General features: G+C 42.1%; 1 protein-coding gene across 1 annotated transcript in view; it reads left to right on the top strand.

Annotated features, from left to right (window-relative positions):
- Positions 1–27,079, top strand: part of ADGRV1 (adhesion G protein-coupled receptor V1) — a 487,191-nt gene that overhangs the window by 56,533 nt on the left and 403,579 nt on the right. The window contains exons 11-17 of the mRNA XM_019483282.1: positions 2,063–2,286; positions 15,502–15,628; positions 15,713–15,895; positions 20,907–21,087; positions 22,755–22,918; positions 25,083–25,206; positions 25,607–25,873. Of these exons, the coding sequence (XP_019338827.1) occupies positions 2,063–2,286; positions 15,502–15,628; positions 15,713–15,895; positions 20,907–21,087; positions 22,755–22,918; positions 25,083–25,206; positions 25,607–25,873 (1,270 nt within the window). The remainder of the gene's footprint in view (positions 1–2,062; positions 2,287–15,501; positions 15,629–15,712; positions 15,896–20,906; positions 21,088–22,754; positions 22,919–25,082; positions 25,207–25,606; positions 25,874–27,079) is intronic.

Raw genomic sequence — 27,079 nt, 5'->3', positions numbered from 1 at the left:
CTCAAGTTCTAATCAGCAGACCTTTGTTGCAGTTGCTATTTTGTTGTTTTAAAACCAATGCTGTTTGTAGAGATCAAAGCAGGCCTTAAAGGCTCAGAATAATGTAGACCATTCTATTCTATTCAAATTGAAATTAAATGTGCAGAAAATAAAAAATTATCTATATATCTGATGATCTAATAACTCTTTAATTAAAAACTGTCCTTCCTATTCAATCAAAAATAAAAATAAAACTAAGTCCCTCAAGTTCTAAAATTGCTGAAAATGTGGAAAGTTACCAAAAAGCACTGAGAACTACCACACTGGGTTGCTGTATTGTTTCTTTTATTTTAAGCTGAGTTACTACATCTGAGGTTGAGGGTTCTCCCTGCAGAATAACCTCCATGATATTCTGCAAACTTTTGACCTGAGGGAAACACTGGACTGTTGTTTCCCACTGCTCTTAAGTAAGGCATATCATTTTATCATATCACTGCTCTGTTGACTTTGAGGATATCAAAGTATGCTTCTCCATGATTTTTAAGATGTTTTCCACAAATGAAAGAGATCATAAACTATCAGTTCATGGAAATGATTGTTACACAATTGACCTATCAATGCAGAAGCATCATTTTGCCAGTCAGGCACAGTATTATCCAAATGTTATACTATTTTGGATTTTTATGAGGCTGAAAGAAGCTGTTTGAAATGAATTAACATTTCTCTCTCTGTTCTAAGTGGAGCCTATACATTTCTTTTCTCATGCTTACCCTTTCTTTCGTTGTTGTTTTAATTAAGATCGTTCCACAGTTCCTAAATTTGGACAGCTTGTTTGGCAGACTGTTTCCCCCTCCCCCCTCAAGCTCTAATTAAAACCTGCTAATTACTTTCAACACATTAGTTGATGAGATGGTACTATAATAACCAAAGTAAAATTATGATAATTATCTTTAAAACCCATTTTGCTTTTTGAAGAGATGAACTCTGGCAATTCCATTACACAAAGCTCATTATATTTGTGGTTGTCTGCTAAGCTGTCAATTGAATTAAGTTGTAGACAGCTTATTTTATCTCCTCTTTGTTAATTGAACATATACTCAAAAATATGAATGCACATGAATACATGCAGTTCATCTTTTCACACGTTTTCTTTGATACAACTCATGTTCTGTGGCTCAGGTGTGGTGAACTGTGGGGCCAGAGGTTGTGAGTTCAAGCCTGGGGGTGGATCTCTGAGTATGCCAGCTGGAAAAAGCAGCCCTGGGGGTCTTGATAATTTTTTTTAGACAAGCTGGAGCATGGGCAACTGGTGTCTCCTGGCTCTGGGGGGTCCCCCAGAGGCCAATCACTGGCTCTGGAAGTGCTGGTGGCAAACCAGAAGTGTCACTGGTGCTTCTCAGGGCGGGCATCGGCTGGTACTCCCCACTTCCCAGATGGCAAGGGCCAATATTGGGGCGGGGCACATGCCTCCCCCTACACGTCACCTATGAGTTGGAGAGATTACAGCGGAAAGCAATGAAAATAGTTTTGGGACTGGGGCACATGACTTGTGAGGAGAGGCTGAGGGAACTGGGTTTATTTAGTTTGGAAGAGAAGACTGAGGAGGGATTTGATAAGAGCCTTTAACTACCTGAAGGGGGTCTCCAAAGGGGATGGAGCTAGGCTGTTCTCAGTGATGACAGATGACAGAACAAGAAGCAACAGTCTCAAGTTGCAGCAAAGGTTGGTTTAAGTTGAATGTTAGGAAAAACTTTCTTATTAGGAGGGTGGTGAAGCACTGGAACAAGTTACCTAGAGAGGTGGTGGAATTTCCATCCTTGGAGGGTTTTAAGGCCCAGCTTGACAAAGCCCTGGCTGGAATGATCTAGTTGGGGATGGTCCTGCTTTGAGCAGGGGGTTGGAATAGGTGACCTCTTGAAGTCCCTTCCTACCCGAATTTTCTGATTCTATGAACTCCTTTGGTTTCATTGGTGTTATTACTGATATACAATGATGCAAGTGAAAGGAGAATCAAGCCTTCCATTTCGCAATACTCATGTCCAGATAATATTTTGCAAGTCTCAGGCTGGTAAATATTTTCTAGGTCTCCATTGCCTTGCATCGAGATGGGACTGATGGTCAGGCAACTGTGTTTTGGAGTCTAAGACCTTCTGGCCTCAATCCAAGAGCAGTAACACATGATGATATAGGTCCTTTTAATGGCTCTGTTGTCTTTTTATCCGGACAAAGTGATACTACAATCAACATTACTGTCAAAGCAGATGATATCCCAGAAATGAATGAAACTGTGTCATTAACTTTGGACAGGTATTGTACCCTAATTTTATACAGTGCTAAAATACTTTTAAGTCCTTATATAACACTGTACCACAGCACTTAGTAGCTCTTTCATGCAGGATTCTGCTAGAAACCTTAGGGGACATTATACCCTAGGTCAGTGTTATGGATGGGTTATGTTTTGAGTGGAGGGTAATATAGGAATGTAAATTCTATTTCCTATCAAATGAGAGTTGCCTTTACATTTCCTATGGCAGAATGCTGCTTTGAAAAACATTTAGAATCCTAAATCCATGTTCCAATTCCATTTTCTTATTTCTATTAAAACCTTTTTATAATAATCTACATTTAGGAACACCATGTTATCCTGATGTGATGCACACTTGTAGCATGGACAGCTTCACAACACTTTGCTCTACCTTTGATTTAAATGTTGATTTTTACAGTTAGCTAAATAGTAAAGCATTGGGGGGAAAAAGTTGATATTCCAGCGGATAATCTAAATCCTTCAGCATGTACTACAGTTAATATATTGCTATACATTTTTTTTAATGGTGGTTTTTAATAGTTATATCCATGGAAGAAGTATGGTAGTCTCCTTTTTTCTTTCTTTTTTTCCCCCTTGACATTCTTTGTATTTGAGAACTTGGTTAGTTTAGGATTCTCGAGCAACATTGATTACTAGAGTGAGTTACCTCAGTGACCTAGTTTTAGAGGTTGTAATCTCCCCTTTCTGGCACACAGCTTTCCATGCCTTTGTCACCTCCATATTGGATTTCTGTAACGCGTACTACTGCCTGCATGCAAATCATATTAAAAGGAGAAGTAGGATTGCCACTTGAGAACATGCATCGGCTGTTCTGAATGAATTCTTATGTCTGTTCACTATAAGTGTACGTAAACTACTGGAACTTTAAACCTGATTTGTTCAGGTTTAAAGTTCCAGTGGTTTAGCTCCACAGACCTACAGAAATTATATGTGCACGACTGGAGGATAAAGGCACAAAAAAGATGGGAATAGATGAAGATAGTGGAGGTAGCCAAGGGCCTCTAGTAAATTACTTAGATACTTGGTTACGAGTGGCTTAGTTTCACTTACGTTGGTGTAGGAACAGGAAGATGTAACAGATATACTGGAACAGCTCATACCAGTATAATATTGGTATAACTGCTGTGTCTATTCACGCATGCAGAATCATTAGGTAAATGCAGAATACATCATGCTAGTACAAGAAGAAGGGTATAATTCTTCCCACTTCCAGATATCAGTGCTACATCAGAACAAGACCTACACCCTCCTGTCAGCCAAATTAATAGCAGTCTGTGATGCATGCTCACTTGTATTCCACCTACCACCTTTCTGAGGTACAACTTTCCAGCTTTGTTGCCTACTATAGTAGACTTCCATAGACTTTCATAGACATTTGGGCTGGAAGGGACCCTGGAGGATCATCGAGTTCAGCCCCCTGCCCGAGGGGCAGGAAGTCAGCAGGGACCATAGGATCACAGCAAGAAAAGCATCCAAATGTGTCTTGAAGGCGTTCAAAGTGGGTGCTTGAACTGCCTCCGGCAACAGTCTATTCCAAACCTTGAGGGCTTGGACAGTGAAGAAGTTCTTTCTTACGTCCAGCCTGAATCGGTCGCAGCAGAGTTTGTGACCGTAGTACTTCCATCCCCCAGTTAATTGGCTTTAACATCCACAGCTAACACCTAATACTTCCTTCCTTTCCTCAAATCATATCATATCTGGAAGAAACAATTACAAGAAGTGCAGATTTACCTGATCACAAAAGCTGATCACTGTGTAGCCATCACCAAATACAAACATGTCACACAAGTGCACAACTGATGAACAGAAACACCAGAGCCTAAAGCACCAATAAATGCAAGATGGTTAGGAAGCTCCCTTAAAAGGAACTCGAGCCACCCCAGGGTGCTGTGGCACCCTAGTTGAGAATCACTATCATATAGATTCTTTATTACATAAAAAGGCCTGCATCCACTGAAGAGAGAAATGTAGGAGCAACTTCTGGACTTCTCTGAAAGTGGTTTGGGGTATAACTTGTTATAAGGGAAGTCGTGTTGCCCTCAGAAAGTGTTGGTAGAGACTGAAGGAAGAGTGAGAGGAGGCAATTAAGGATGTAGGAAATAGAGTATGATGAGGAAAAAGAAACCAATTAAGTCGATGGAAGACATGAGAGAGCACAAAAGGGGGAACGGCTTCTATCCTACCTACAATATTAATGTGTTACATACCAAAAGCCTTCTTTACTTCAGTCACTCTGTTCAATTCCCATGATATTGTTCCTTGAAATTAGTACTACAGTGAGGAGCTAAATAGGGAAATAAAGAGTTTATCACTCTTGTTTTGTGCCTATTGGGGGAAGAAGGGAGAGCTGATCAAGAGAGCAACTGGGGATGAAGTGTGCCAAAAGTAAACAGCTTTCTCACACCGTTGCCAAAGCCAGTGGTGCTAAAGTAGAGTACTGGAAGAAAAAAAAATGAACAGGTGAGAAAATCAAGAGCTTTCTAGATAGATTTCCCTCCAGCTTGGGGCTGAAATTTGGCATTAGCAGAAGCCAAGAATGGAATGAACATGGAGATTAAGCTTTCATTAGTTGAGATGACTCTTCCAAATCAGGGTTAAAGGATACTGGAAGAGTATTACATAAAAGATTGCAATGTTGGTTTCTGCATAGTTTTTCTTTTGTGGAGGACCAGAAGTATTCAGTTTCCAGGGTTGGCAACCACTACTGCTCAGCAGTTGTGAATTAAAATAAAAACAATGGCACAGTGTGCTAGAGAACCATTTGTGCTGTATTATATACAACAGCATACGTCTAAGTGAGAAAGTAGAGTGAGCAAGCTATGTAGGCTCAGTAAATAAACACAGGCACTGCATTTAGTACTATAATAGATCAGCGGAAGCCAATCTTTTGGGGCAGGTATGATATAAATTAGCCCTGCACCCTTTCTGAGTGCCACTTTGATCTCCTTCTGCCCAATCTGCTTCTCTGCTTTTTGCTTCCTGCCCTAGCTGGTGCTGTGCTGCCTGCCCCTTCCCTGATCTGTCCCATGCTACACAGGCTGCCTGTGCCACAGGTGGGCTACCCTTGCTATAGATGAAGCATGGTCATTATGAGCTCAAGTAAATAATATATTTATTTATTGACATTTGCGGTTGTATTTATATGTTTTGCATGTTTAAATATTTGTGGGGAGAGTGTGGAAAGGAAGAATTTAGATACCTAAAACAGGATCTGAATGTGCAATTTAAATAGAAAAAAATCCCACTCAGTCATGTCTTCACTTTGGAGGTGTCTGCACTCCAAGGAATTTCCTAGTTTGACCCGAAATTTTCTTAGTTGCATGTATTTCTGCTTTTAAATATTCTCAGACCACTCTTGGTGTCCACTTCCCACCTTAGTCTGATCAAGATCCAGGAACTTGGCAGATAAGTCTTTTGGGGACCTGATCTCTGGTACATGTGATCAGAGTATGCCTACTATTTCCTGACAGGATCTGGTCCTTGGCAAAGTGCAGTTGTTGCTACTTTCTTTAAAAACATAGCCAGACCTGACTCTAGGCCCTCCTCAGCCTCGAGGAATAACATCTTTCTTGTTCCAGGAGGTTGTCTTAACCATCAGACCACAGGCAAGGCTGGCATGATGACACTCTCACCTTTCCCCTACCTTGTTGTAGCCTGACCACAGTGCAGAAAGGAAATCAATATACTTCTGAGGGAAAGAAGCAAGAAGGAGCCTGACATTTTAGGGCTGTAGTTAGGAGCCTCATCTAGAAGGTGGTCGGGAGCAGGGATGGGAAGCCTCCTGCTTCCAGAAGTATTCATATATTTTATATTGAATTATATTATAAAAACAATAACAATCCAGAAGTCTGGCTTTTCCCTTTGAATCCTGTGAATCTTTTTTGTGCAGTGGCACAGCTTCAACAGGAGGAACGAAGAGTTCTCCTTCTCTACTCTGGCCCTGCCTAGTCTATAACTAGGTGACAGGGGGCCATGTCAGAATCAGATCTTAACATTTGCCCACCCCCTTTTCCAGGGCAGTCTGCCCTGCCTTGCCTGCCATGACTTGCTGGATAATAAAATACATGTAAAATGTGGGAGGCTGCCCATTTAATGCCCTGATGCCTGGGGCAAAATACATGGCTCCATACCGCCCCTACACCATGTCCCATGCCCCACAGATGGCATTGCAAATTTATAACAGCTCCAGCCCAAGGCCGAGCTAAACTCTGCCCCCTGTTGAGCCTCTAGCATTCCACTCTTGCACTCCACCCCCTCTCACAGGGCCTCATTCATCCTGCCTCTCACTGGGCCACTCGCAACCCACCCTGCTCCATAAGCGGCCCCCTCAGGCCATCAGGCTTAACTACTCCCACTCTGGCCAGTCCACATGCAGCCCTTCGGGTCAGTCAAGCATCCCTGCTCTGTGCAGTACTGGTCTTATGCCTCACACTTGGCTGAACTCAGCCGCTAGCCCCTCTCTGGGGAACGTGCTCCTGTTGTCACTCGCGGGGGTTGGCCTATGTGCTGCCCTTCAGGCCGCCCTTGCAACCCTACTCGGCACACCCCCAGCGCAGCCCTTCACACACACACAGTCCTTCCTGCTGATTGGTTGCAAGGGTGTCCATCATATGGCCTGGCCCTCACCATTAATTGGTAAAGAGGGACAGGGCCACACAACAGGAAGCACATTCAGCCAATCAGAGGTGAGGGGCAGGAGTGGCAGTCTTGGGCTCCCCTTCGTGATGGCAGCCTCCTCCTCCCTTCCCCCCCAGTGGGCTGCATGGCCAGGTCACAATGCCATGAGGACTGCTGGCTCCTTCTGGAGAGCCAGCATTTTATTTTCAGTAATTTTTTTTTCCCTACAGATTTCACAGACATTGCCCGATTTCACAGGCAATGCCAGATTTAATGATTTCTGCAAAATCACAATATTGATAGATTCGTACCTATAACCTGTGTTTAAGGTTCTCTCTTGGGATGTTGAAATGTAGTTTTTAACTCCCACAGGCTGAGACAGACACTGAGATTGGGGCTTCTGCTTTCTAGGTGAGTGCTCTAAGCACCGGGGAACTTTTACACGTGCTCCAGGGTTGAGGGGGGTGGGGGAGTGCTTTAATTAGAGCGGCTCTGAGAGCTGTTTTAATTAAAGCACTGCAGCACCTCATGTATCAGAGTCCCTGCACTTCAAAATGGCAGCGGGGGGCATTTGAATTAAAACTTGTTCAATAAGCTTTAGTTCAAGTGCCCCCACTGGCATTTTGAAACCTTGGGATGCTGATACAAGAGATGCGGGAGGCAGCTGCAGTATGGTAATTGCCATGCTCCAGCAGACTCAGTTGAGTCTGCTCCGATGCACTGTTATTGCAGTGTATTGGAGCAGCCTCTGTGCTCATGTGCAGGCACCCTAGTTTACTATATAAAAGGTGAGTATCACCATCTCCTCTGGACTGAGCATATTGGACCCACATAAGAGTTAGGCACTGCTTTGCTTTCTTTCTTGATCCCAAAGGAGCTTAGGTTGGAGCAAGGTGATTAACTGCTGATATGAGGACTGTTCTGGGCATGTGCAGAAGCCAAACTGCAGGCATCTAGGGAACTCTGAGGTCAAGCAGGGAGTCAGTGAATTACTGATCTTCAGGGTTAGGTGGTTGCTGAATAATGTTTTTTTGTAGTGTCCATTCGTACCATAAGGCACCTAGATTCCACTCAAGCTTAACTTGTGTTTGTTACTGTTGGTCTTTTATTGGTTACACCTAAGCCATCATAAATAACATTTCCCTTTCCTGCCACCATATATCCAGTTTAAATCTATACTTTAAGAAAAGACTGATCTAATAAGGAGGTCTTCCAGTGAGTCCTGAGGCCAGTGTATCCAGGCTGTGGGAAATCAAATAGGACGGATGTAGAGATAATATCCTGTGAACATTCTTATCTTGCACCCTTTTCATTTAAATTGTTGTGAGCATGGGCAAGTCGTGCCTCCCGAGTCTGGGGGGCACCAGTGGAGCACGACTGGGGTGGGAGGGTCCCCCAGCAGCCAACCGGTGACCGGAAGAGCCACTCAAACTGGAAGAGCACAGACCAACTGCAGATGATTCCTCAGCCTGATGAAGGGTGTTAATACCTAAAAGCTTGCAAAGAAGAATTTTTCCAACTGTTTGAGTTGGTCTAATAAAAGATATCGGATTTACCCAAAGAACCTTGGCTGGCAGGAGTGATAAAGTTCTTAGAATATTTTAAAAGCTAATACATACATTTTTAAATTTCTTATTTGAAGTAATTTGGGAAACTGGAACAAGTGGGTAGAGGCACTACTCTGGCTCACTTTTTCACCTGCTGTTAATCAGCTAAGTTCTGTTGTCTTCAGTGAAACTAGATCAGTTTACACATGCTGGCAACTTGTGTGTTCTTGTCTGTAAATATACTCAGAAAAGGTTTATGTTCTGAGTTATAAGGAAGCAATATAAACACTACAACTGTGGAATATGGATTTGGAATCTTTTAATATGAAGTGTCAGATGGCTTTCAGGTTGTCAGTGTAGAAGATATCACTTGGTTATAGATTTCAGCTAATCATGGAGGGCCCATTCAAGACCCTGTGTAAGCTCCTTAATTCAGGGATCAAGTGAGGCTTATGTGTTGTGAGATGCTCTCTGCATAGGCCTGAAAAGAAATGCTAGTATACTGTATAATGTTTTCTTCAGTACTTTTGTTCTTCAGTGGTTGCTACATCTTTCCCAGGATCATAACTGCTTTTCTTTCAAAGAGATGTGTATTGTTTAAGAGCCTTTCCATTTTTAAACTTGCTTAAGACTCTCACTGTAGAAAAATTAAGTAGGGCTTCACTTCACAGATTTGATCTGGCCTCTTGTTTTACTCAAACATAAAAATATGGGAAATAAGGAATAGAATTTTGAATGTGCTGTGTTGAATACCTACTGGTCACTTTAACTACTTTTCAAAATAAGTAGGCTTTAATGAATTAAAAAATAAATGTAAGAGTTAAATAGTCTCCAGAATCAAATGCATTGTGGATTAAACCTTGGCCAGAGGTCTTCTATGTGATGAGAAACAAAGTGGAATTAATACAGTGGCAAATCCTACTTTATTTAATACTTTTCTTAAAGCTAGGTCTTGGCACTAATTTAATCAGTGGATAATCCTGAAAAAATTAAAGACGGATGAGCACTGAATACAAATGTCAGAAGCAAAGTGATCAAACAACATTCCTTAGCAATTTGAATGTATGTTGCCTGAGATCCCTGCTCAGAGTTAAATGCGTTTATAGAAACAGGGTATTAATAACAGCAACAATACAGTTTCAGTGATAATTCTCAGGTTTTTAGATGCTTCTAAAAAGCATGAAATTTACTATTTGTTCAAAGTCTTGGTCAGTGTCCAAAATCTTTAAAGCTCAACCATGTTATGTTTCCCTCAATTTGTTTGTTTGGGTTTTTGTTTTAAATTTAAAATGGAAATATTTTGCAGGATAATAGAAATTGTTATGTTGGATCAGCACTGGAGTCCATTTAACTTCATTATCTTACCTGTACCAGCAGATTGAGAAGAAGGTACAAGTAATCTTGGAAAGCTTAATAAATTTTCAGTTTCTATGTAGTAGGCAGTTAAGGTGATAATATTTTTCTAAAACACCCTGTATGTGTTATGGCAATGCTAGGAATTATTAGGGCCTTTTACATGTTTGAGAGAGAAGCTTTTTGTGCTTTGTTTCAGTTACCAGCTCAGAATGTGATCTGACTAAAGTTTATGCATCTTATAGTGATTTTTGAGGTTTGTTTTTTTCCCCCCCCCCTATAAATGTCCTGGTAGAAAAATGAACTAAAACTCTTTTGATATATATATATATATCAATACTTTCTGACATATAGAGTAGAAATACTGTACCATATCTGCCATTAATAATCACAGGTGTCCTTTTTACAGAAGAGGAAGCTGAGGCACAGAGAGGTGAAAAGACTTCCCAACATTATCCAACAGGCCAATGGGAGAGATAGGAATAGAACTCATAACCTAAATCGCAGCTCTATGCTTTAACCGAAAAGCTTACCTTGCATACTGCAGTTATGGCAGAGACAATGTAAAATGAATTTGCTCTATTGTTTATTAGTAGGCAAGCTGGTGTCTGGTAGCTCCTGTACACAAATCATTAAAAAAACCTTTTGGTCCTGTGGTGGCTGAATGCTGCTTAAGGAAGCGTGAAAATATACTTAGTTTCAGGGCAGAAATGACACACAAGCCAGTTTAAGTGATTGGAAACCATTTCAAATCTATAACGTAACAGAAATTCAGTGCACGTAAACCGCTTTCAAAACGGCTGAATTTGGTTTAAGATCAACCTGGATGGATGTAGTATCAGTCTTCACTGATTTAGGTTACATCAGTTTATTGAACTTCTGTCCCAGATCCCCTCCAGATTCAAATTAAATCGCAGTTCCCCAGCATCCCAGGATGCTTTGCAACTCCCCTGCCACCCCCCTACCCCCACCCCCTTTTAGGGCGAGTGAGCTAGCTTTAGCCTAAGCTGTCTGCTCCAGCTAAGTAAGGAGGCATGCTCGAGTGCCCCCCGGCTTCTGGCCTGGGCCACTGCAGGCATGTGGCTGCATTTCCTGAATCAAAAGTGAATGTCTGTTCACTTGCTTATCAATTCAATCTATGCAGGTTAGACTAACCTGCAAAGATTGAATTGATTCAGCTTCAAGCTGTTTGATTGTCTGTACATAGCCTTATGGTTATATACACTGTGTGCAACAGTCTAAGTACCTAACTTCATGATACAAAGCTTCGATGCAAACCAGAATGCTGTGAATACAGGCTGTACAGGAAATATGCATGAACGGTAGTTGTGTTCTCCACTGCAGAATTAGGCCCCTTGACTGCTATTATATGCAGGGAAAATTAGGATCCCAGTCCTGCATTTGTTTCAGCTTCAGTTTTAAGCACGGCAGCAGTTCCATTGAATCATAGCTTAAGCATACGTCTAAAAGGTTGCAATACGAGGGCCTAAATCAGGAAGGTTTATGCAGTAGTATCCAAAGCTAAAAAAAAATGACAAAAATAAGTAGGATCAGCCAATTTTCCCAAGAAAATATAGCACAAGAGATGAAGCCAAATTACTTTTTTTTTGTGAACAGTTCACCATACTGATTTAACCCCCTTTAAAAGTCCATGTCTTGGTGGTTACTTTTAAAAATGTATTTGAGAATCCTTTTAATACTTGTATAGCACAAGTAAATCTTTTGATCCAGATTACTTACTCCTTCAGTGATCCCATTGGCTTCAGTACTTCATGTGAGTAAAAGGTTTTAAGTATAACATTTTCTATTTATATTTTAAATTTTGCATAATTGTTTTGTGAACTTCTTAGGAAAAATACAGTAAAGCCAAGCAAATTAATGGTGTCAGAAAAGCTGATGTAAACTGGCTAGTGCAGATATTTTTACAGGACTCAGACTTGTTTCTGTTGAGTCAAGGGGAAAATTCCCTTTGGCTACAATGGGGATAGATGTAAGAACATTCTTATCACCTGTCTTAATAAGACCACCCGGTTTTTATTTCAAATCTTATGATATTCTTCATCTGTTTCATTGATGTCACACTGGGTTTTATCCCATTACCCATATAAAGTTCACCACAGGCTATAAGGTGCTGGCAAAATTCCTCAGTCCATAATCTTAACAGAAATTGTGCCTCAGTTATATTTGGATTTGTTCAGCATAACTCAATACAACTGAAAAGGATATTGTTTCAGACTTGACCTTTCAGTTATTAAAAAGTTATTAAAGTTAAATCCTTAAGCTCGAACATAAGTATTAAAAATCTATCCAATATGGCTCATTTGCATCCTGTGTTATTACCAGAAATTTGGCTATAGATGTTACACTCCTATATCTAACTATGTGAGTTATATTTATTTATATTAAAAGTTAATTAACTTAGATTTAGCAAACCTGGAATGTTCTTCCTAATATTTTCATTTTATTAATGCTTGCTGTGTTTGGAATACTTTGGCAATATATTTTCTGAAGAAAAAAAATGTGTAAAATTCTGGTCCTATTGAAGCCAGTGGCAAAACTTCCAGGATCTATAGTAGAGACAGGATTTCACCCTCTTTAGTTAAATTTGTGTTCTAAAATTGTGCAGAATTCTTCCTCCATATAACTTAATGGCAAAACTTCCTTTGACATTGGTATAGTCAGAATTTCAGTCTGTAAACCTAACGATAAACATTGTGATGCATCATTATGGAAGTTCAGACTTTGACACAGCACAACTGCACTATTACAAAACTTTACTGAGTTTCTATTTTAGTCTGTACTATAAAGTAGTCATTATAGTTTTGTAATGAGTGTCTGGATAAATTGAAGCAATTAAGGGGTATGGAAAATACTTTTTCTTTTGTATATGGTACTTTTGTAATCTGAGTAACTGAAAAATTGCTGTAGATGAGCCTTCATGTGGTTTCTTGTCAAAGTGTGGGGTTTTTTTAATGCATTCCATTAAGCTCCTCCTATGTTTATCTGCTTATATAGTCGTTTTGGCAGATTGATGAAACAACAGATCCTAGAGGCATGTAGAGCTTAGAATAAAGATTTTTTTTTTTGTGGTCTAATTAAAGGCGCTAAGTAATTACAAATGAAGCTGAATAAAATTTACTCAGCTGCTGCGGTTTGTGAGCATGTACAGTGCTTGGCAGTAATAGAGCTCTTGGAGGAGGGCTTGGATTCAAGGAATGCCTTGAATGAGTCTCGACATGCTGATTGGTCATGGGGTCATCTCTCCCAAGTGGGAACTACCGAACCTCTTGCTAGCATTTGTCAACAGGGAAGTGCCAAGCAAGCAAGGTTCCCATAAAGTGAGCATTATTAGCTATTGGAAAAGCAAAAAAAAAAAAAGGCTTTGTGTTTTCTTTTTTCTTTTTTTATCCTTCTTTTCTAAGATGTGTATTATTAAGATTTTGGCAAATGGGACTTTTATTCCCCCCCACCCGCTTTCTTTCTCTCTGTCTTGACAGGGTAGAGACAGAAAGGTTTGTCGTGTACTTTGGGTAAGTGCAACGAACTGTGCCTTTGTCTTCAGTGAATCAACACTTTGTTTTGAAAGTGGTTGGTTTGGACAAGTTTCTGTTGTCTTTATCGTTTCTTTCCCTCTGAAGAACCATGCCTTCTGCATCTTCTCAGGCAATGCATGCTCCTTTGCTATTTCATTTAAGGACATGGGGTGCTGGCTTGAAAATGTTTCTTTATTTAGGCTCTGTGAATGATAAAAGTTATGAATGCACAGCTCACTGTTTGATGTTTGAGCATTTACTGAAACAGTGGATTAGTTGTTTCAAATTACTTCAAGTATAACTTGCCTCAGCTAAACAACTGAGCTTACTGGAGTTAGACAAAGTAAGTTTTTTGTAAATACCTGAAGATAACTTATGAAAAGAGCTATTTTCTTTCAATAGACCCTGCCTGTTTTTTTTGCATTATTACTGTTTCTACTGACATGCTATAATTGATAGATAGTGCACGTGAAAATTCACCCCATTAAATAATGAGAATCTTCCAGCCATTTCTAATCTTGTATTATGTCCTGTGACATTTGGTTTAGGACAAAGAGGTAAGCAGCCTTATTCTGTAGTGACTCTGGGACTCCTTTGAGGAGTTTTTGATTTGATTGATTCTAAAATCTGGTCTGATGAGATTGTTAATTCCTTTAATATAAAATGTAGACCAAGGGTAGGTAGGAATGAAGTGAGATTAGAAAGTCATATGCATGGGGCCTTGTTTTCTTTAGAAACAAAATACCTCTGGAGGAGACATGGATATTGCACAAGGTTTCAATTATGTGAATGACCATGGATGCCTTACACTATCCAAATTGTCAAACTCAAAGTGGATGTTCAGTGCATCCTTGAATGCTAGCATGCAAAAGCATCTCTTATGTCATCACACTTAAGGGTCATTGTGAAGAGTCTGATTTGCTGGTAAAAATGTAAGAAAGTTCTTTGAATATTATATAAAAGTGTTGATGCTTTTAGGGTAAACATCAATCAGAAATGTGTTGGAAAACATACTTTTTCTCTAAGTTTCCTTGTACTCCATGAATCCATTTTTCCCATTGGCTCCTATTAAAATATAAATAATTTAGATATTCCCATGTTTTTTATGAGAGATATAGGACTGGTTTCTGTGACACATGCATGTCATACATAGATTATGATACCCTTATGCTATTTTGTAAGTCCAAAGGGACCAGAAACTGTCCTCAAATGGCCAATGGAGAAATTCCCCACCAACATGAAAATTCTGCCAGTATAAATGTTCTAGTTTTGGGTGGAGGTATAGCTGAGGAGTTTTGTGCCCTGGGCAGCAACAGCTGAGTCACTAGCAGTAGCGGTGGCACTGTGCCAGCACCAGTGGTTGCTGCTGTTTTTGTGTCCCCTTTCAGTTGGTGCCTAGGGCTGGTACCCTGCCTGCCCTCCCTTAGTTATGGTACTGACTCAGGTCCTGTGCCTCCTGCTGTCTAACTTAGAATGGAAAGTGTGTCAGGAGGAGAAAAGGGGAGCTCTGCTATGCCTGTACTTCACAGGTTTTACAGATTACCAAGAACCTGGTCCAAAATAAAGCTGCTCGAAAAAACCTTTCAAATATTACACAAGCTGGGGCTGGCTCCCTGACACTGGCTCTACATTCTGCACCAAGTGGTGGTAAGGCACAGGAGAGAATAAAGTACATAATATTCATATCCAGTCTTGTTCCTACTAAAATTAATACCAGGCTATGCTCCCAATAGTGTGACTAGTAAATTAATTATTGCTATCTTAATGCTCTCAAACTATTTATTATACAGAAGTAAAATTCAACACACTACTAAGCATTGACCTTAAGTGTTCACTTGTGCAATTATATTTGTATTTCTTTGTGTGTTGTGTGCATGTGTGTGTTTTTTAAGCATAGATCAACTAGCTGTAATACTCGGAACAGAAAGTGAATGTATTTCAGGAAGTAAAAAAGCAAATTTATTTAAATTTTCTGATACAAATGTGATTTATTTGCTTAATCAGCTTTCTCCTTGCAATTAATTACAGAATTGTTTTCATTACTTGGCTAGAAGACATTAACTTTTTGTGATTTGCCATTGTTCAAATGCGTGTGTGTAGTGTGTAAAACTCCGATCTGAAAATAGTCCTTATCTTCTTTCCTCAGGGTCAGTGTGGAAAATCATATCCTTAAATCTGGCTTTACTACTTCTGAACTGATTATTTTGGAAAATGATGATCCTGGTGGAGTGTTTGAGTTTTCTCCCTCCACTAGAGGACCCTATACTATAAAAGTAAGCTTCTTGAACAATTAGTTCTGTCCAGCTGACCTTTGGTGAGAATGTTGGAAACTGGTTGACCTTTGCTTTCTTTTTAAGGAAGGAGAATCTGTTGAGCTTCAGATTGTCCGCTCCAGGGGGACACTGCTTAGGCAATTTTTACGCTACACTGTAGAACCCAGAGATAGTGAGTTCTATGGAAGCACAGGAATCCTGGAGTTTAAGCCTGGTGAGCGGGAAATTGTAATTACTCTGCTAGCAAGGATGGATGGGATTCCAGAGGTAAAAGAATTTTTCTACACTTTTATATTGTTCACAAATTGTGTGGGCTTGGCCATTTTGTTTTAAATCACAATTCTTGCATTTATTTCTGCACTCTGGAACAGCTTCAGTGGGAACGTTCGAAAATCACTCTTATCTACCTTTGCTCACAGGCTGGTGATTAGGCACTCTTCTAGGCTAAGTACAGACAGTCAAAAAGCCCAAGGCTGAATCAATTCAGTCTACTTGGGTTAGTCTAAGCCAGGGGCGGGCAATTATTTCGGGTGAAGGGCTGCTTATTTAGTTTTGGTAAGCCATTGTGGGCCGCATGACAGGCACAAAATTGCTTTTGATTCTGGAAAGGAAGCCACATGCTTGCAGTGGCCCAGATCAGAAGATAGGGGCACTAGAGCACACCTCCCTACTTGGCAGGAGCAGACATAATCCAAGGATGGCCTGTCCACCCTGGTTGGAGAGGGTTGTAGGGGAGGTACAAAGCATCCTGGGATGCTGGGGGACTGAGTTAACTTGAATCTGGAGGGGATCTGGGACAGAAGTTCAATAAACCAATTTAACCTAAATCAGTTCAGTCTGAAACCAAATCCATCTTAAACTAGTTTCAGCCATTTTGAAAGCAGTTTATGTGCACTGAACCTCTGTTGCGTTACAGATATGAACCAGTTATCAGTTATACCGGTTTATGTGTAATTTCTGTCTCTAGCCCTAGGAGGCAGAGCGTGGTAGGTTTGAACCTGTCCAGGCTGAACTTAGGGGTTCACTTCCAGGCTTTTATACAAAAGGTTGGTGCCAACTCCTTTTCCCTTTGTTTAAAAGGAAAAGAGTGAGCCAAGCATCCCTATCTGAAGGGATGATTTAGGTGTTTAAATTTAGATATAAATCCCAGTCTTGTTTTGATGTTAACTTGGGGTTGCAAATAGGCTCCTAAATGTGCAGGAGAGGTGGGACTTAAGATCTCTTTGGTATTTCTTGCTAATTTTCCTAGGAGTTGTTTCTCCTCCCCTTCTACTCCCTTCTCTCTGCAACAAATCCTTCAGTGGCCAGCTCCTACCCCCCTTATTAACTGCATAAGTGCCATTCCTATTCCATCTTATTAAAGTCCCTGCAAATCCTAAGCACCTAATAAAGCCTTAGTGTCCTGGATGTTTGAATTCTTAGGCACCCTATACATTGTCTAGGTAGTGTTAGAGTTATGTTGTAGCTGTGATGGTCCAGAAATTATGCAAGAGACAAGGATTTCTTAGGGTTATACATTTTATTGGACCAACTGCATAGTTGAGATTAGAAGCTTTTAAATGCAAGACATTCTTCATCATGTCTAGTGCTTAGCTTAACTTTTAGTGAATTCCCCTGCAGGAATCAAGTTCCTAAAAATTAGGGGTTACAAACTCTCAGAATTCCCATACCCAACACTCTTGCGGATCAGGTACTCAGTTCCTCACCTTTGTAGTAAGATGACAGTCCTACCTCACAAGGAATAAGGTTACCAACTCATGGATTGTAAAATCCAGGTTTTAGTCCTGTATCCTACACACAGCATTGAAATTAGAAACAGTCTATACCACCTCTGCTTCTAAGTAGTATAGTTGCCTTAGTGTGGCACTGTGCATGGATTAATGAGCTCTGCTGCTCAGCTAATTTGAGTTTTAGCTAATTTATTGCATAGCTATCTCATGAACTAGAAGCAATATAATCATGTGTGCCTAGCTCCAGGCCATGTCTTACTGTGTCTCTTGAGAGGTATATGTAACTGTCTCTTAACAGATGCAATGTGAATGTTTTGGGGAGAAAATTGGCCAATTTGGAACCAATTTCCTGTATTCAGGAAAAAAAGTTGGCATTTCAATTACTTTGTGCACACCAGGATGCAGTTCTGAAATTTGGGACTGTCCCAGGCTGTATAGGGTAGCTGGTTGATTTAACAAGGGTGTTGTGGTTCTAAGAACATTGAGCACCTTGCAGTGTTTGGATACCATATTGTTTGGGGCTAATATGCCCAAGTACAACTAAGAAAGATCCCTTTTAATAATATATGCATTTACCCCTGAGTTTGGACTAGAAGGATTTTCCTGAGAACAGTGTGAAATTTTCTAAATAATAGGGCTGTCAAGAAAATTAAAACATGGTCATGATTACTTGCATGATTAAAAAAAAAATAGTCACAATTCATTGCAATTTTAATCTCACAACTAAAAACTCAAAATTATGCACAGAAAAACTCAAAATTAAGGAAAATTATTCAGGTACTTTGTACTATATTGTGTCTCCCACAGCCAGGCAGCCAGGGGATGCTATGTGGCCAGTGTGCAGCTCCCGGGGCAAAGGCCGTAGGGAGCAGAGCCTCAGTGGACAGACCATCTCTGCCCCACACACAAATGTAGGGGTATGTGCCCCCCACCATGTCTTCCCTGGGGGTTCATACAGCAGCAGGGAGCTGCTTGCCCTCCACCCCGTGCCCCTGTACGAGCTACCAACAGCTTCATCCCATGACCTGCCTCAGCCCCAGAGTCCCATTCGCCCCAGCGCTTGCCCCTTCCACACTCCATCCCTCACTGTAGGGGGCTTCAATCTGCCCGCCCCCACCCTTCCCCTCCACAAACTTATCAGCATGACACCGCAGCATGCAGGCTGTAGCTGCTCATGTGTGTCTGTGTGCATGCTCCCTACCCCCCCCCCACCTCCTGCTGCAGATGCCCAGAGACCGCACCTAGGCTTCCTGCAGTTGTCTGCGCTGCCCTGCTGGGCAGCCTGGACATGGTGGAGTGGAGCCTGGGCATGGGCTCCAAAACTACGTGTGCAATTAATGCATTAAACAAATTAACACAAGAGCCAATTAATGCGTTAATCATGCATGTTTACTGTGATTAATTTACAGTCCTAGTAAATAAACATGGTAAACTGATATATTTCTGTGTTGTTGGCTGATAATGCAGTTTTGAAAATCTCTACGTTTTTCTGCTGTTACAAAATAAAATGGCAAAATGTAAAGGAAATTTATGAGGAAAGGTACCTTGACATCTTTCAAGACACTTATCCATTCACTGAAACAGCATATTTGTTAGGGCTGTGCAAAGCTTCAGTATCTGATTTGATTCAGAGGAGATTTGGCTCGATTTGGGTCTCGAATTGGGAGACATGGTAAAAGCTCTGAATCAATTCGGAAAAGCTTTGGCTGATTTGGAGATTTGGTCATAGATTAAACAGGCAGCTGGCAAGTCTGTTGGGGTTGGGGGAGGGAAGGGGTGTGGAGGAGGAAGGGAGGGATTGGGGCTGGGACAAGCTGCCATGGCAGGGACGCATTACGTGGGGGAGAGGCGGGGCAGGAGGAGGTGTGGGATGTGGGTGCAGCAGCGCTGGGAGTGGGGGCTCTGCCCTGCTGCCACTTGACCAGTCAGGTGACAGAGGGGGCATGATGCAGTCACAGCTTGCTCCAGGCGGAAGGAAGCATGCCATGCCCACATTCCCCCCTCCCCCCTGCTCTGTGCTGGCTGGCAAGTGGTGGCAGGGAAGAACCCTCACTCCCAGCGCTGATGCAGGTGCAGTAGCACTGGGAGCAGGGGCTACACCCTGCTGCTGCCCAGAGCGAGATGCACTTGCATCGCACCCCACCTTCCCCTGTGCTGGCTGGCCAAACAGCAGCAGGGTAGAGCCCCCATGGCTCCCCCTGCTGGGGCAGAAGCAGGCACAGCTGGAGGAGCTGTGGGAGAAGCCCCCATGGCTGCCCTGCCCAGCCCCATCCCCCACCCAGCCCAGCCCAGCCTCCAGAATTAAAAAAAAAATAAAATAAAAAAAGTCCCGTACTTACATAATGTGGCAGTGGGGTTTGAGGGCTCATGGCAGAACCCTCCTGCTCAGTGTGGGGGGCAGCGGGAACCACCTCCCCCCTGCCTGGCACCTGTGCGGCAGCTGCCCCTGTCTGGTAGCTGGGGCAGCTCCACATGTCAGCTGGAGCCCGGCATTGCCCAGCCTTCCAGTTCCCAAGCAACGCGCAGCACCCTACTAAGCCATGCTGCACCCACGCTGTGGGGCAGCTACTGCACGGGTGCTGGGGGCGGGGGAGTGATTCCTGCTGCCCCCCACTGGCCTGTGCTGAGTGGGGGGGGTTCTGCCATGAACCCCCAATCCCCACTGCCAGAGCCGGTGAATGCAGGGCTTTTTAAAAAAAAATTGCTGGGATGCTGGGGCCAGGTGGGGCAGCAATCAGGGGAGAGGTGGGGCTGTGTGTGGGGGGGAAATTGGGGAGCGGGGGCTGTGCGGGGGGGGGGTTTGTCACGTGGCCCCAGAGCCCCCACAGCCACTGCTACTGCTGGTGAGTGCAGGGAAGTTTGTTTGTTTGTTTTGATTCCCAGACTGCTGGGGTTGGGCAGGGGGGCCATCAGGGGCGGGGCTGGGGGGGGCAATCGGGTAGTGGGGTCTGCATGGGGGCGCTGTGCCAGGGTGTCCCAGAGCCCCCACAGCCCCTGCTACAGCCAGTGAGTGCGGGGCTTTTTTAAAGTGCTGGGGCTGGGAGGGGGCTGGGGCTGGGCAGGGCAGTCATGGGGGCTTCTCCTGCGGCTCCCCCGGCCCGGGGAGAGGCAGGCACAACCAGAGGGGCTGCCTAGCTGTGCCTGCCTCTCCCCGGCTGATCCGAATCGGCGCCAGCTCTTCCGAAGCTGATTCAGCTGAATTGATTCGTAATGGTGATCCAAATTTAATCACTGTCCTCCAAATTGGATGAATCTGAATTTAATACTTCCCTATTTGCACAGGCCCAATATTTGTTGATTCTGACCTACTGTATATGATCCCAGTGCTATATCTAGAGCTACAGACCTATGGAAGCAGATGAAGTTGTCTTAACAGAAAGATTCTGTGTTTTTCTGTGCTGTATGTAAGCGCATTATACCTCTAGAAATTAGTCTGGAAAGCACATACATACTTTTCACAGTTGCGTCTCCTTGTGTAGTCCATTCTTTTTCATGCTGTGAATTTTGTCAGTCTGTGTTATTTTTCTGACTAATTTTTCCTGTTTTAGCTGGATGAGCATTATACTGTGGTACTCAGTAGACACAGTGAGATGCCAGGCAAGTTGGGAAATGCCACAAGAGTCAATATAACCATTCTGAAAAATGATGATCCACATGGAATAATTCAGTTCTTCCCAGATGGGCTAACAGTAACAATAAATGAAAGTAAAGGAGAAGAAGTTTATGCTGGTAAATTTTCTTTTAGTTTGATTTTAAACTCTTACCAATACCTTGAAAATAAGAGGCAATGGAGATGGTGACTGCTTTTCCCAGTCAGAGAAATCTATGAAGAAGGCCTGTGTTACTTCCAAGGGTGCTAAATTTAAGGACAACCCCCCTCCCCAGTAAAATCCTAGCTTTAAAAAAGTGTAGAAAACAAAAGAAAAGACTATTAAGAAAATGCTCAAAGGACTCAAAAATACTTGTTTGGTATATATAGCAAGGATTTCTTAGGGTGGTATCCTTTAGCAGAAGAAAAGAAGCTGTTTACTGGGAGAGCAAGGCCTTCCAAGAGGGAAGAGGGTCATTCTTACCTTTCATATGTGGAATCTGGGGATCAGGTAGGTCTGATCCCCAGATCATAAAACCAATGTCAATGCTAAGTCTTCGGTTCTTAGTGTCCAGCCAGCTTATGAATTTTTGTTCCCAAGTTTGGTTTCTAAAGGTGTTACGTAGAATTCCTTTGAGCACAAGGATAATGAGGTCATAAATGGAGTGATAGTTCTGTGAAGAAGCTAATCCTACTGACTTGTGGGCATCTCTGTCCTTTATATTTTTTTTCTGAGAGAGTTAATTCTGGTGCGTAGTTGTTGTTTAGCTTCACTCAAATAGTTGCCATTAGGGCATGTGGTACATTGGATCAGATACAGCACGTATTGGGAATGGCATGGGTAGGAACCATGGATTCTGAAGGTTTTGTTGTGGAGGGGGGTGTTGATTGTAGCAGTGGAAATGTGTTGACAAGTTAAGCATTTCCTGCTCAGGCAACTTTACATCCCACTCGATATCTGGGCATCGGGGAGTTGTTTGGTATAGGCACATGGATGTAAAACACTTTTAGAGATGCCTAAGTAAATAAACATAATCTGTCTCATTCTAAAGTCCTCTGAAAAATCCTACGGGCAACGATATAAAATTGGAATATTGTTTTACTTTTCTTTTATTTTGGTCTCATCTTGGAAGTATATCTCATGCTTAACTTTAAGCATTTGACTAATCTGATTAAATCAATGGGAGTTGTCCTAAGCAAATCAACCTTGATTGTATTACCAAGGTTTGCATAGGTTGACCTCTGCATATATGCCCAAGTCCCATTCTACTGGCTGTACATTTAGATAACATATCTTCAAGGTGCTGTCCCCCTCCCCACCCCTAAAATGTTCTAATTGCTCTTGAATTCCAGTAAAGTCCCAAGAACTGAGGGTGAGCTATGCTTTGCAAGTGATACCAAGAATTTTGCAGATTGGATTTTAGTTCAGCAGTAGAGGTGTCTCTTCTGTGGTATTAAATTGTAGCCCAGTTGAAAATGCCTTGATATTCACCTCTTTTTTTTATATCTGTATGTCTTTTCATTTAGTCTATATTTGTTCTACTAAAAAGAAATCCCAGGCTATTTCTCTTTCTCTGATAATTTTTATTTTTAAGTTTCTTGCTTTGATCATCCATCATTAGAAGTTTTTAAGAGCAGGTTACACCAACACATGGATCAGATGGTTTTGATAGGGATCGTCATGCTTTGAGTAAGAGGCTGGACTGAATGGCTTCTTTGAGGTCCCTTCCAGCTCTGTTTGTCTCTGATGCTGTTCTTATTGTTTTAAGAGCGCACACTTACCAGTCTTCATGTTTGCCTTTCACAGCTGTTTACAGAATTGTAAGAAACCAAGGAAATTTTGGCAATGTAAGTGTGTCTTGGGTTGTTGATCCAGCCTGTACCAATGATATCTATCCAGAGCAAGGGACAGTTTTCTTTGGACACCAGGAATATTCCAAAAATATCACTATTTATTCATTGCCAGATGAGGTAAATCTTTTCGACATGCATACTTTTAATTTTTACTACTTTAATGTAAGAACATGCGGCCAAGGACAAACAGTTGGGACTAAATCTTAGAAAGAAAAAGTGGCTGGTTTTGAATAGGCTAACAAGTGCAGTTGTCAGAACTTAAATTCATAAAGAAAATAAATATCCTCAATTAAATTTAAGGTTATACTAACAGGAACAGCAGAGTCTCAGAAGGTGCAGATACCCCTAAATAAAAGAACAAAAACTAATCCCCATTCACTTCCCCTCTCCTGCTCAAAAAAATTTCAACCAACCAACCAGCCAACCAACCAACCAACCAAAAAAACCTTAATTATTTCTCCACATCAGCATTTACACAGGTAGAAATGGAGAAAAATATCTCCCTTCAACCTATGCTTGGGTCATATAACCAGAGAGTGAGACATATAGGATAAATACAGACATTCAAAAAACCCAAGTTATCCGGGTTTCTCTAAGTAGACTATGTTAGTTTGGGAGTGAACAGAACACAAGTTTGCCCTTTTGGGAGGGTCTGGGGTGGGGCACAAAGGGTGCTTGTGCTGGCCAAGGCCAGCAGCTTGGGGGTGCTCCTGCATGCTTACCAGTGTGCTGCAGGCTGCCGAGGGCAGCTGAATGCAGCTGAGCAGTGGGCCACCCCTGGTTGGCTGCTGGGCACATGCCTCCTCTCATTGCCCTGTCATCTGTCAGGCAGGTGTCAGCTGCAGGCAGCCAGCGGAGGGAGGCATGCTCACCCCTGGGGTTTGTAGGGGTGGGGGGCCCATCCCAAGCAGGACAGAGGCAGGGGGCAGTGGAACTTATGAGCTGCTGTGCTGGGAGGAGGTGGTGCCAATGGTGCACCCTGCATTTCTGGCCTGGGTTGATGGGACATAGAGCGTCTCTCCCCTGTCCCAGTTTCATCTGAGCCGTGGGAATGTGCTGGAGTGGCTCTGGGAAGGGTTCAGAGGATTCCTTCCCCCTCCCCCCCAACCCCTCCAAGCTGTATTTGGCTTTCCCCTCCCCCTCGAGCCAGCACTAAGTTCCCATCTGAAACAGTTTTCCTGGGGGGGAATCCTCCAGCACAGGGTGTCTGTCCCTCCACTGTCCTAGTTCCACCTGAGCTGTAGGGCTGTGCACAGGAGCGGCTCTGGGAAGGGTTTGGGAGATTTCTAGCCCCCTCCCCTTGCCCCCAAGACAGTGCTGAATTCCTGGCTGAAGCCACTTTCCCTTCAGCCACAAGGGTCTCTGATCTTTGGGCAGGGCAGCCATGCCCTTGCAGCTGCAAGGGAAGGGGCTTCAGCTGGGAACTTAGTGCTAGCTCTTGGGGGCGGGACGGGAAGCCTCCAATCCCTTCCCAGAGCCACTCAAGTGCACAGTTCTTTGTCTTGGACAGAACTGGGACAAGGAAGGGACAATCTGTGCCCCACTGACCCGGGTTGGGAATGTGGAACACACTGCCGGCACCATCTCCCCACAGCAGCTTGTGAGCCCTGCTCCCACCCTGCCTCTGTCCTGCCTGCAGCTGACAGCTAGAGAGCTCAGGGGCAGGACCCACTGGGCACTCAGTTGGAGCAGCTGAGCCCAAGCTGAGTTCCAGTGTTCCTCCCTGCAGTTGCGGGGGGGAGGAAGGGGGCACTACAAAGCAGCCTGGGATGCTGGCTGACTGCGATCTAAGGTGAGTCAGGAGGGGATCTGGTATAGAAGTTTGTTAGGCTGGTCTAACCTAAACTGATTCAATCTGATACTATGTCCATTCAGGTCCATCTTTGACTGGGTTCCACCGTTTTTAAACCAGTCTGTGTGCCCCGTTGTTACAGGTTTAGACAGGTTTCTGATCAATTATATCAGTTTGTATAATGTCTGTACCAGTTCTAAGATCATATGCTTAAATCCCATTAACTGCATTTGGATTTATGAAAGGTTTAAATGCTTTTTTGAATCAGGTAGAGAAGCTGCAGAACTGGGTTTCTGCTTCTTTTTTGATGAAGCATAGCAAATTGATAACTAACTGTTGATTTAAGTCCCATACACATATAAGGATGGATGAATAAACCCTTAGAGATTCCCGGGTCCTTGATGACCTCATTTTAGTTTCTCCAAAAAAGTAATTAATTAAACAGACTTAGACAAAAAACAGTTTTCTTTATGTTCTCTTCTCTTTCAGCTACCTGAAGAAATGGAAATATTCATCATCAGCCTTTTCAATGCGACTGGAGGAGCTAGAATGGGGAATATAACAAGTGCAATTTTACAGATCACGAAGAATGACGATCCCATTTATTTTGCAGGTTCCATTCCATTATTTTTAAAATATAGTTGCAAATACATTAACTACAAAGAGCATTCTTATTTCCCAGACAAGAGACACGTTAAGGTCAAATCCTTTTAGCACTAGAGGCAGTTGCAAAACTTCCATTTTTCTTGAAGTATTATGTGTGTGTGTTTTATCCAAAGCCTTCCATGCATCCGTCTCATTATTCTCTTTGTTCATATTGAAGTTGGATAAGTTTTTCTGTATATCGATTTGTTCCTATGGCTGAAAATATTCACACAACCTTTCCAGAATTTCTTTCTACCTCACTAAGGAAACCTTCTGGAGGATAACTTTTGAAGGGCTGAACTGTGGGATCTAGCACCAGAGATTCCTGTTTGAAGGCATGTGGTTGATTTGTTGTTTATATGTTTCAGATCCTGTCATTGTGAAAGTTCAGGAAGGAGGTGTTGCTAACTTCACTGTTTTAAGGAATGGATCTGCTGATGTTGCTGTTGCTGTCCTGTATGCCACTGTAAATGGAGAAGCCACAGTTGAAGAGGGAGATTTCATTTCCAGTGGAAGGAGTGAAGTCCTTTTCTTTGCTGTTGGGGAAAGACAGCATAATATATCTGTATATACCAATGAAGATGATATCCCTGAAACAGATGAAGCATTTTACATCATTCTCTTTAATTCTACAGGTTAAAACGTTTACTTGATCTAAGTAAAGTAATAATGACTGTTGCCGTTGTCTTGCATTAACTTGTGAAGTGATAATTATATCACAAAGTATCACATATCGGGTCAACTTATCTAGACAATGAATGTATACAGAATACTTGGATTTAGGCATAATTTTCTCTCATGTCCAGTTGCCTAAAAACTATCTGAAATGTCTGACACTTTATGCAGATGCAATTTTACAGTGGAACCTGGATCATTCCTTTCTGGGTGGTTTGTAACATGCTTAATTCACAGTGGGTTGCCAAATTAAGGATGAGCTGCCTAGATGTTTGCTGCACCCTTTACTTCAAAAGGTGTTGTTTACCACTCAGTGGGATCTCATCAGCAGCCTTGTGCAGCTGAGTGGAGAAATAGCGCCAGCTGAAATAAAAGCTACATCAAACAGCTGGAGCATCTCAGTGATGCTGTGTAGCAGTTACTGTGCAAACTTTCAGTTTTGCATGGACTAATAAACCTAGCTCTGCAAAGGAACTAGGATCCACTGCACTGTAATTCTGAATATGGATTTTTAAAAAACTTTTTATTAATAAATTAATGTAGTGAAAATCAGGTGCATCACTGAACTGACCATAAATATATTATTCTAAAAATCGTTTCTACATCAGCCTCATGTAGAAATAACAATTTTCTTGAAATTTTGAGTATTACTATCTGGAAAAATAAAACCTAGAACTGTCATGTTTTGGCAGAATGCCATATGAACAGGCTTATGCTCTCTCACTAATTCAGAGCTGTACATGGAAAAGATTTGTTCACATACATTTTGATCTCAGAACTTATTTAGCCAGAGATCCACTAAAGAAAAGGTTTATAACCTAAGAAATAAGAACTTCAAAATTTGGACTTGATGTCTAGATAAAATAATATTATGTATGTTACTTTTTTATTCAGCGGGGCTTCTTTTTTACAAAAAGAGAAGAGTAACCTTAATGAGACGAGTGTAAGAGTGAAAAAATAAAATAAAGGTGAAAAAGAAAATCATGTAGTAGAAAAATTATTCTTGCCATATTGTAATTGGCTCAAGAAGCAGAGGGCCCAAAACACTTGAAAAATTATATTTGTTTTTTTACTCAAAATAAGGCAACTTGTCTGTTTCCCTAGCCCTAGCATACTCTATTAGGACACGGGGTTTTGTTCTTTAATATAGCAAACAATAAAAAAAA

The sequence above is a fragment of the Alligator mississippiensis genome, chromosome 3, assembly GCF_030867095.1.
Source record: "Alligator mississippiensis isolate rAllMis1 chromosome 3, rAllMis1, whole genome shotgun sequence".
Lineage (NCBI taxonomy): Eukaryota > Metazoa > Chordata > Crocodylia > Alligatoridae > Alligator > Alligator mississippiensis.
Note: the sequence above shows the minus strand (reverse complement) of the source record. Positions and strands in the feature narration are given on the sequence as shown.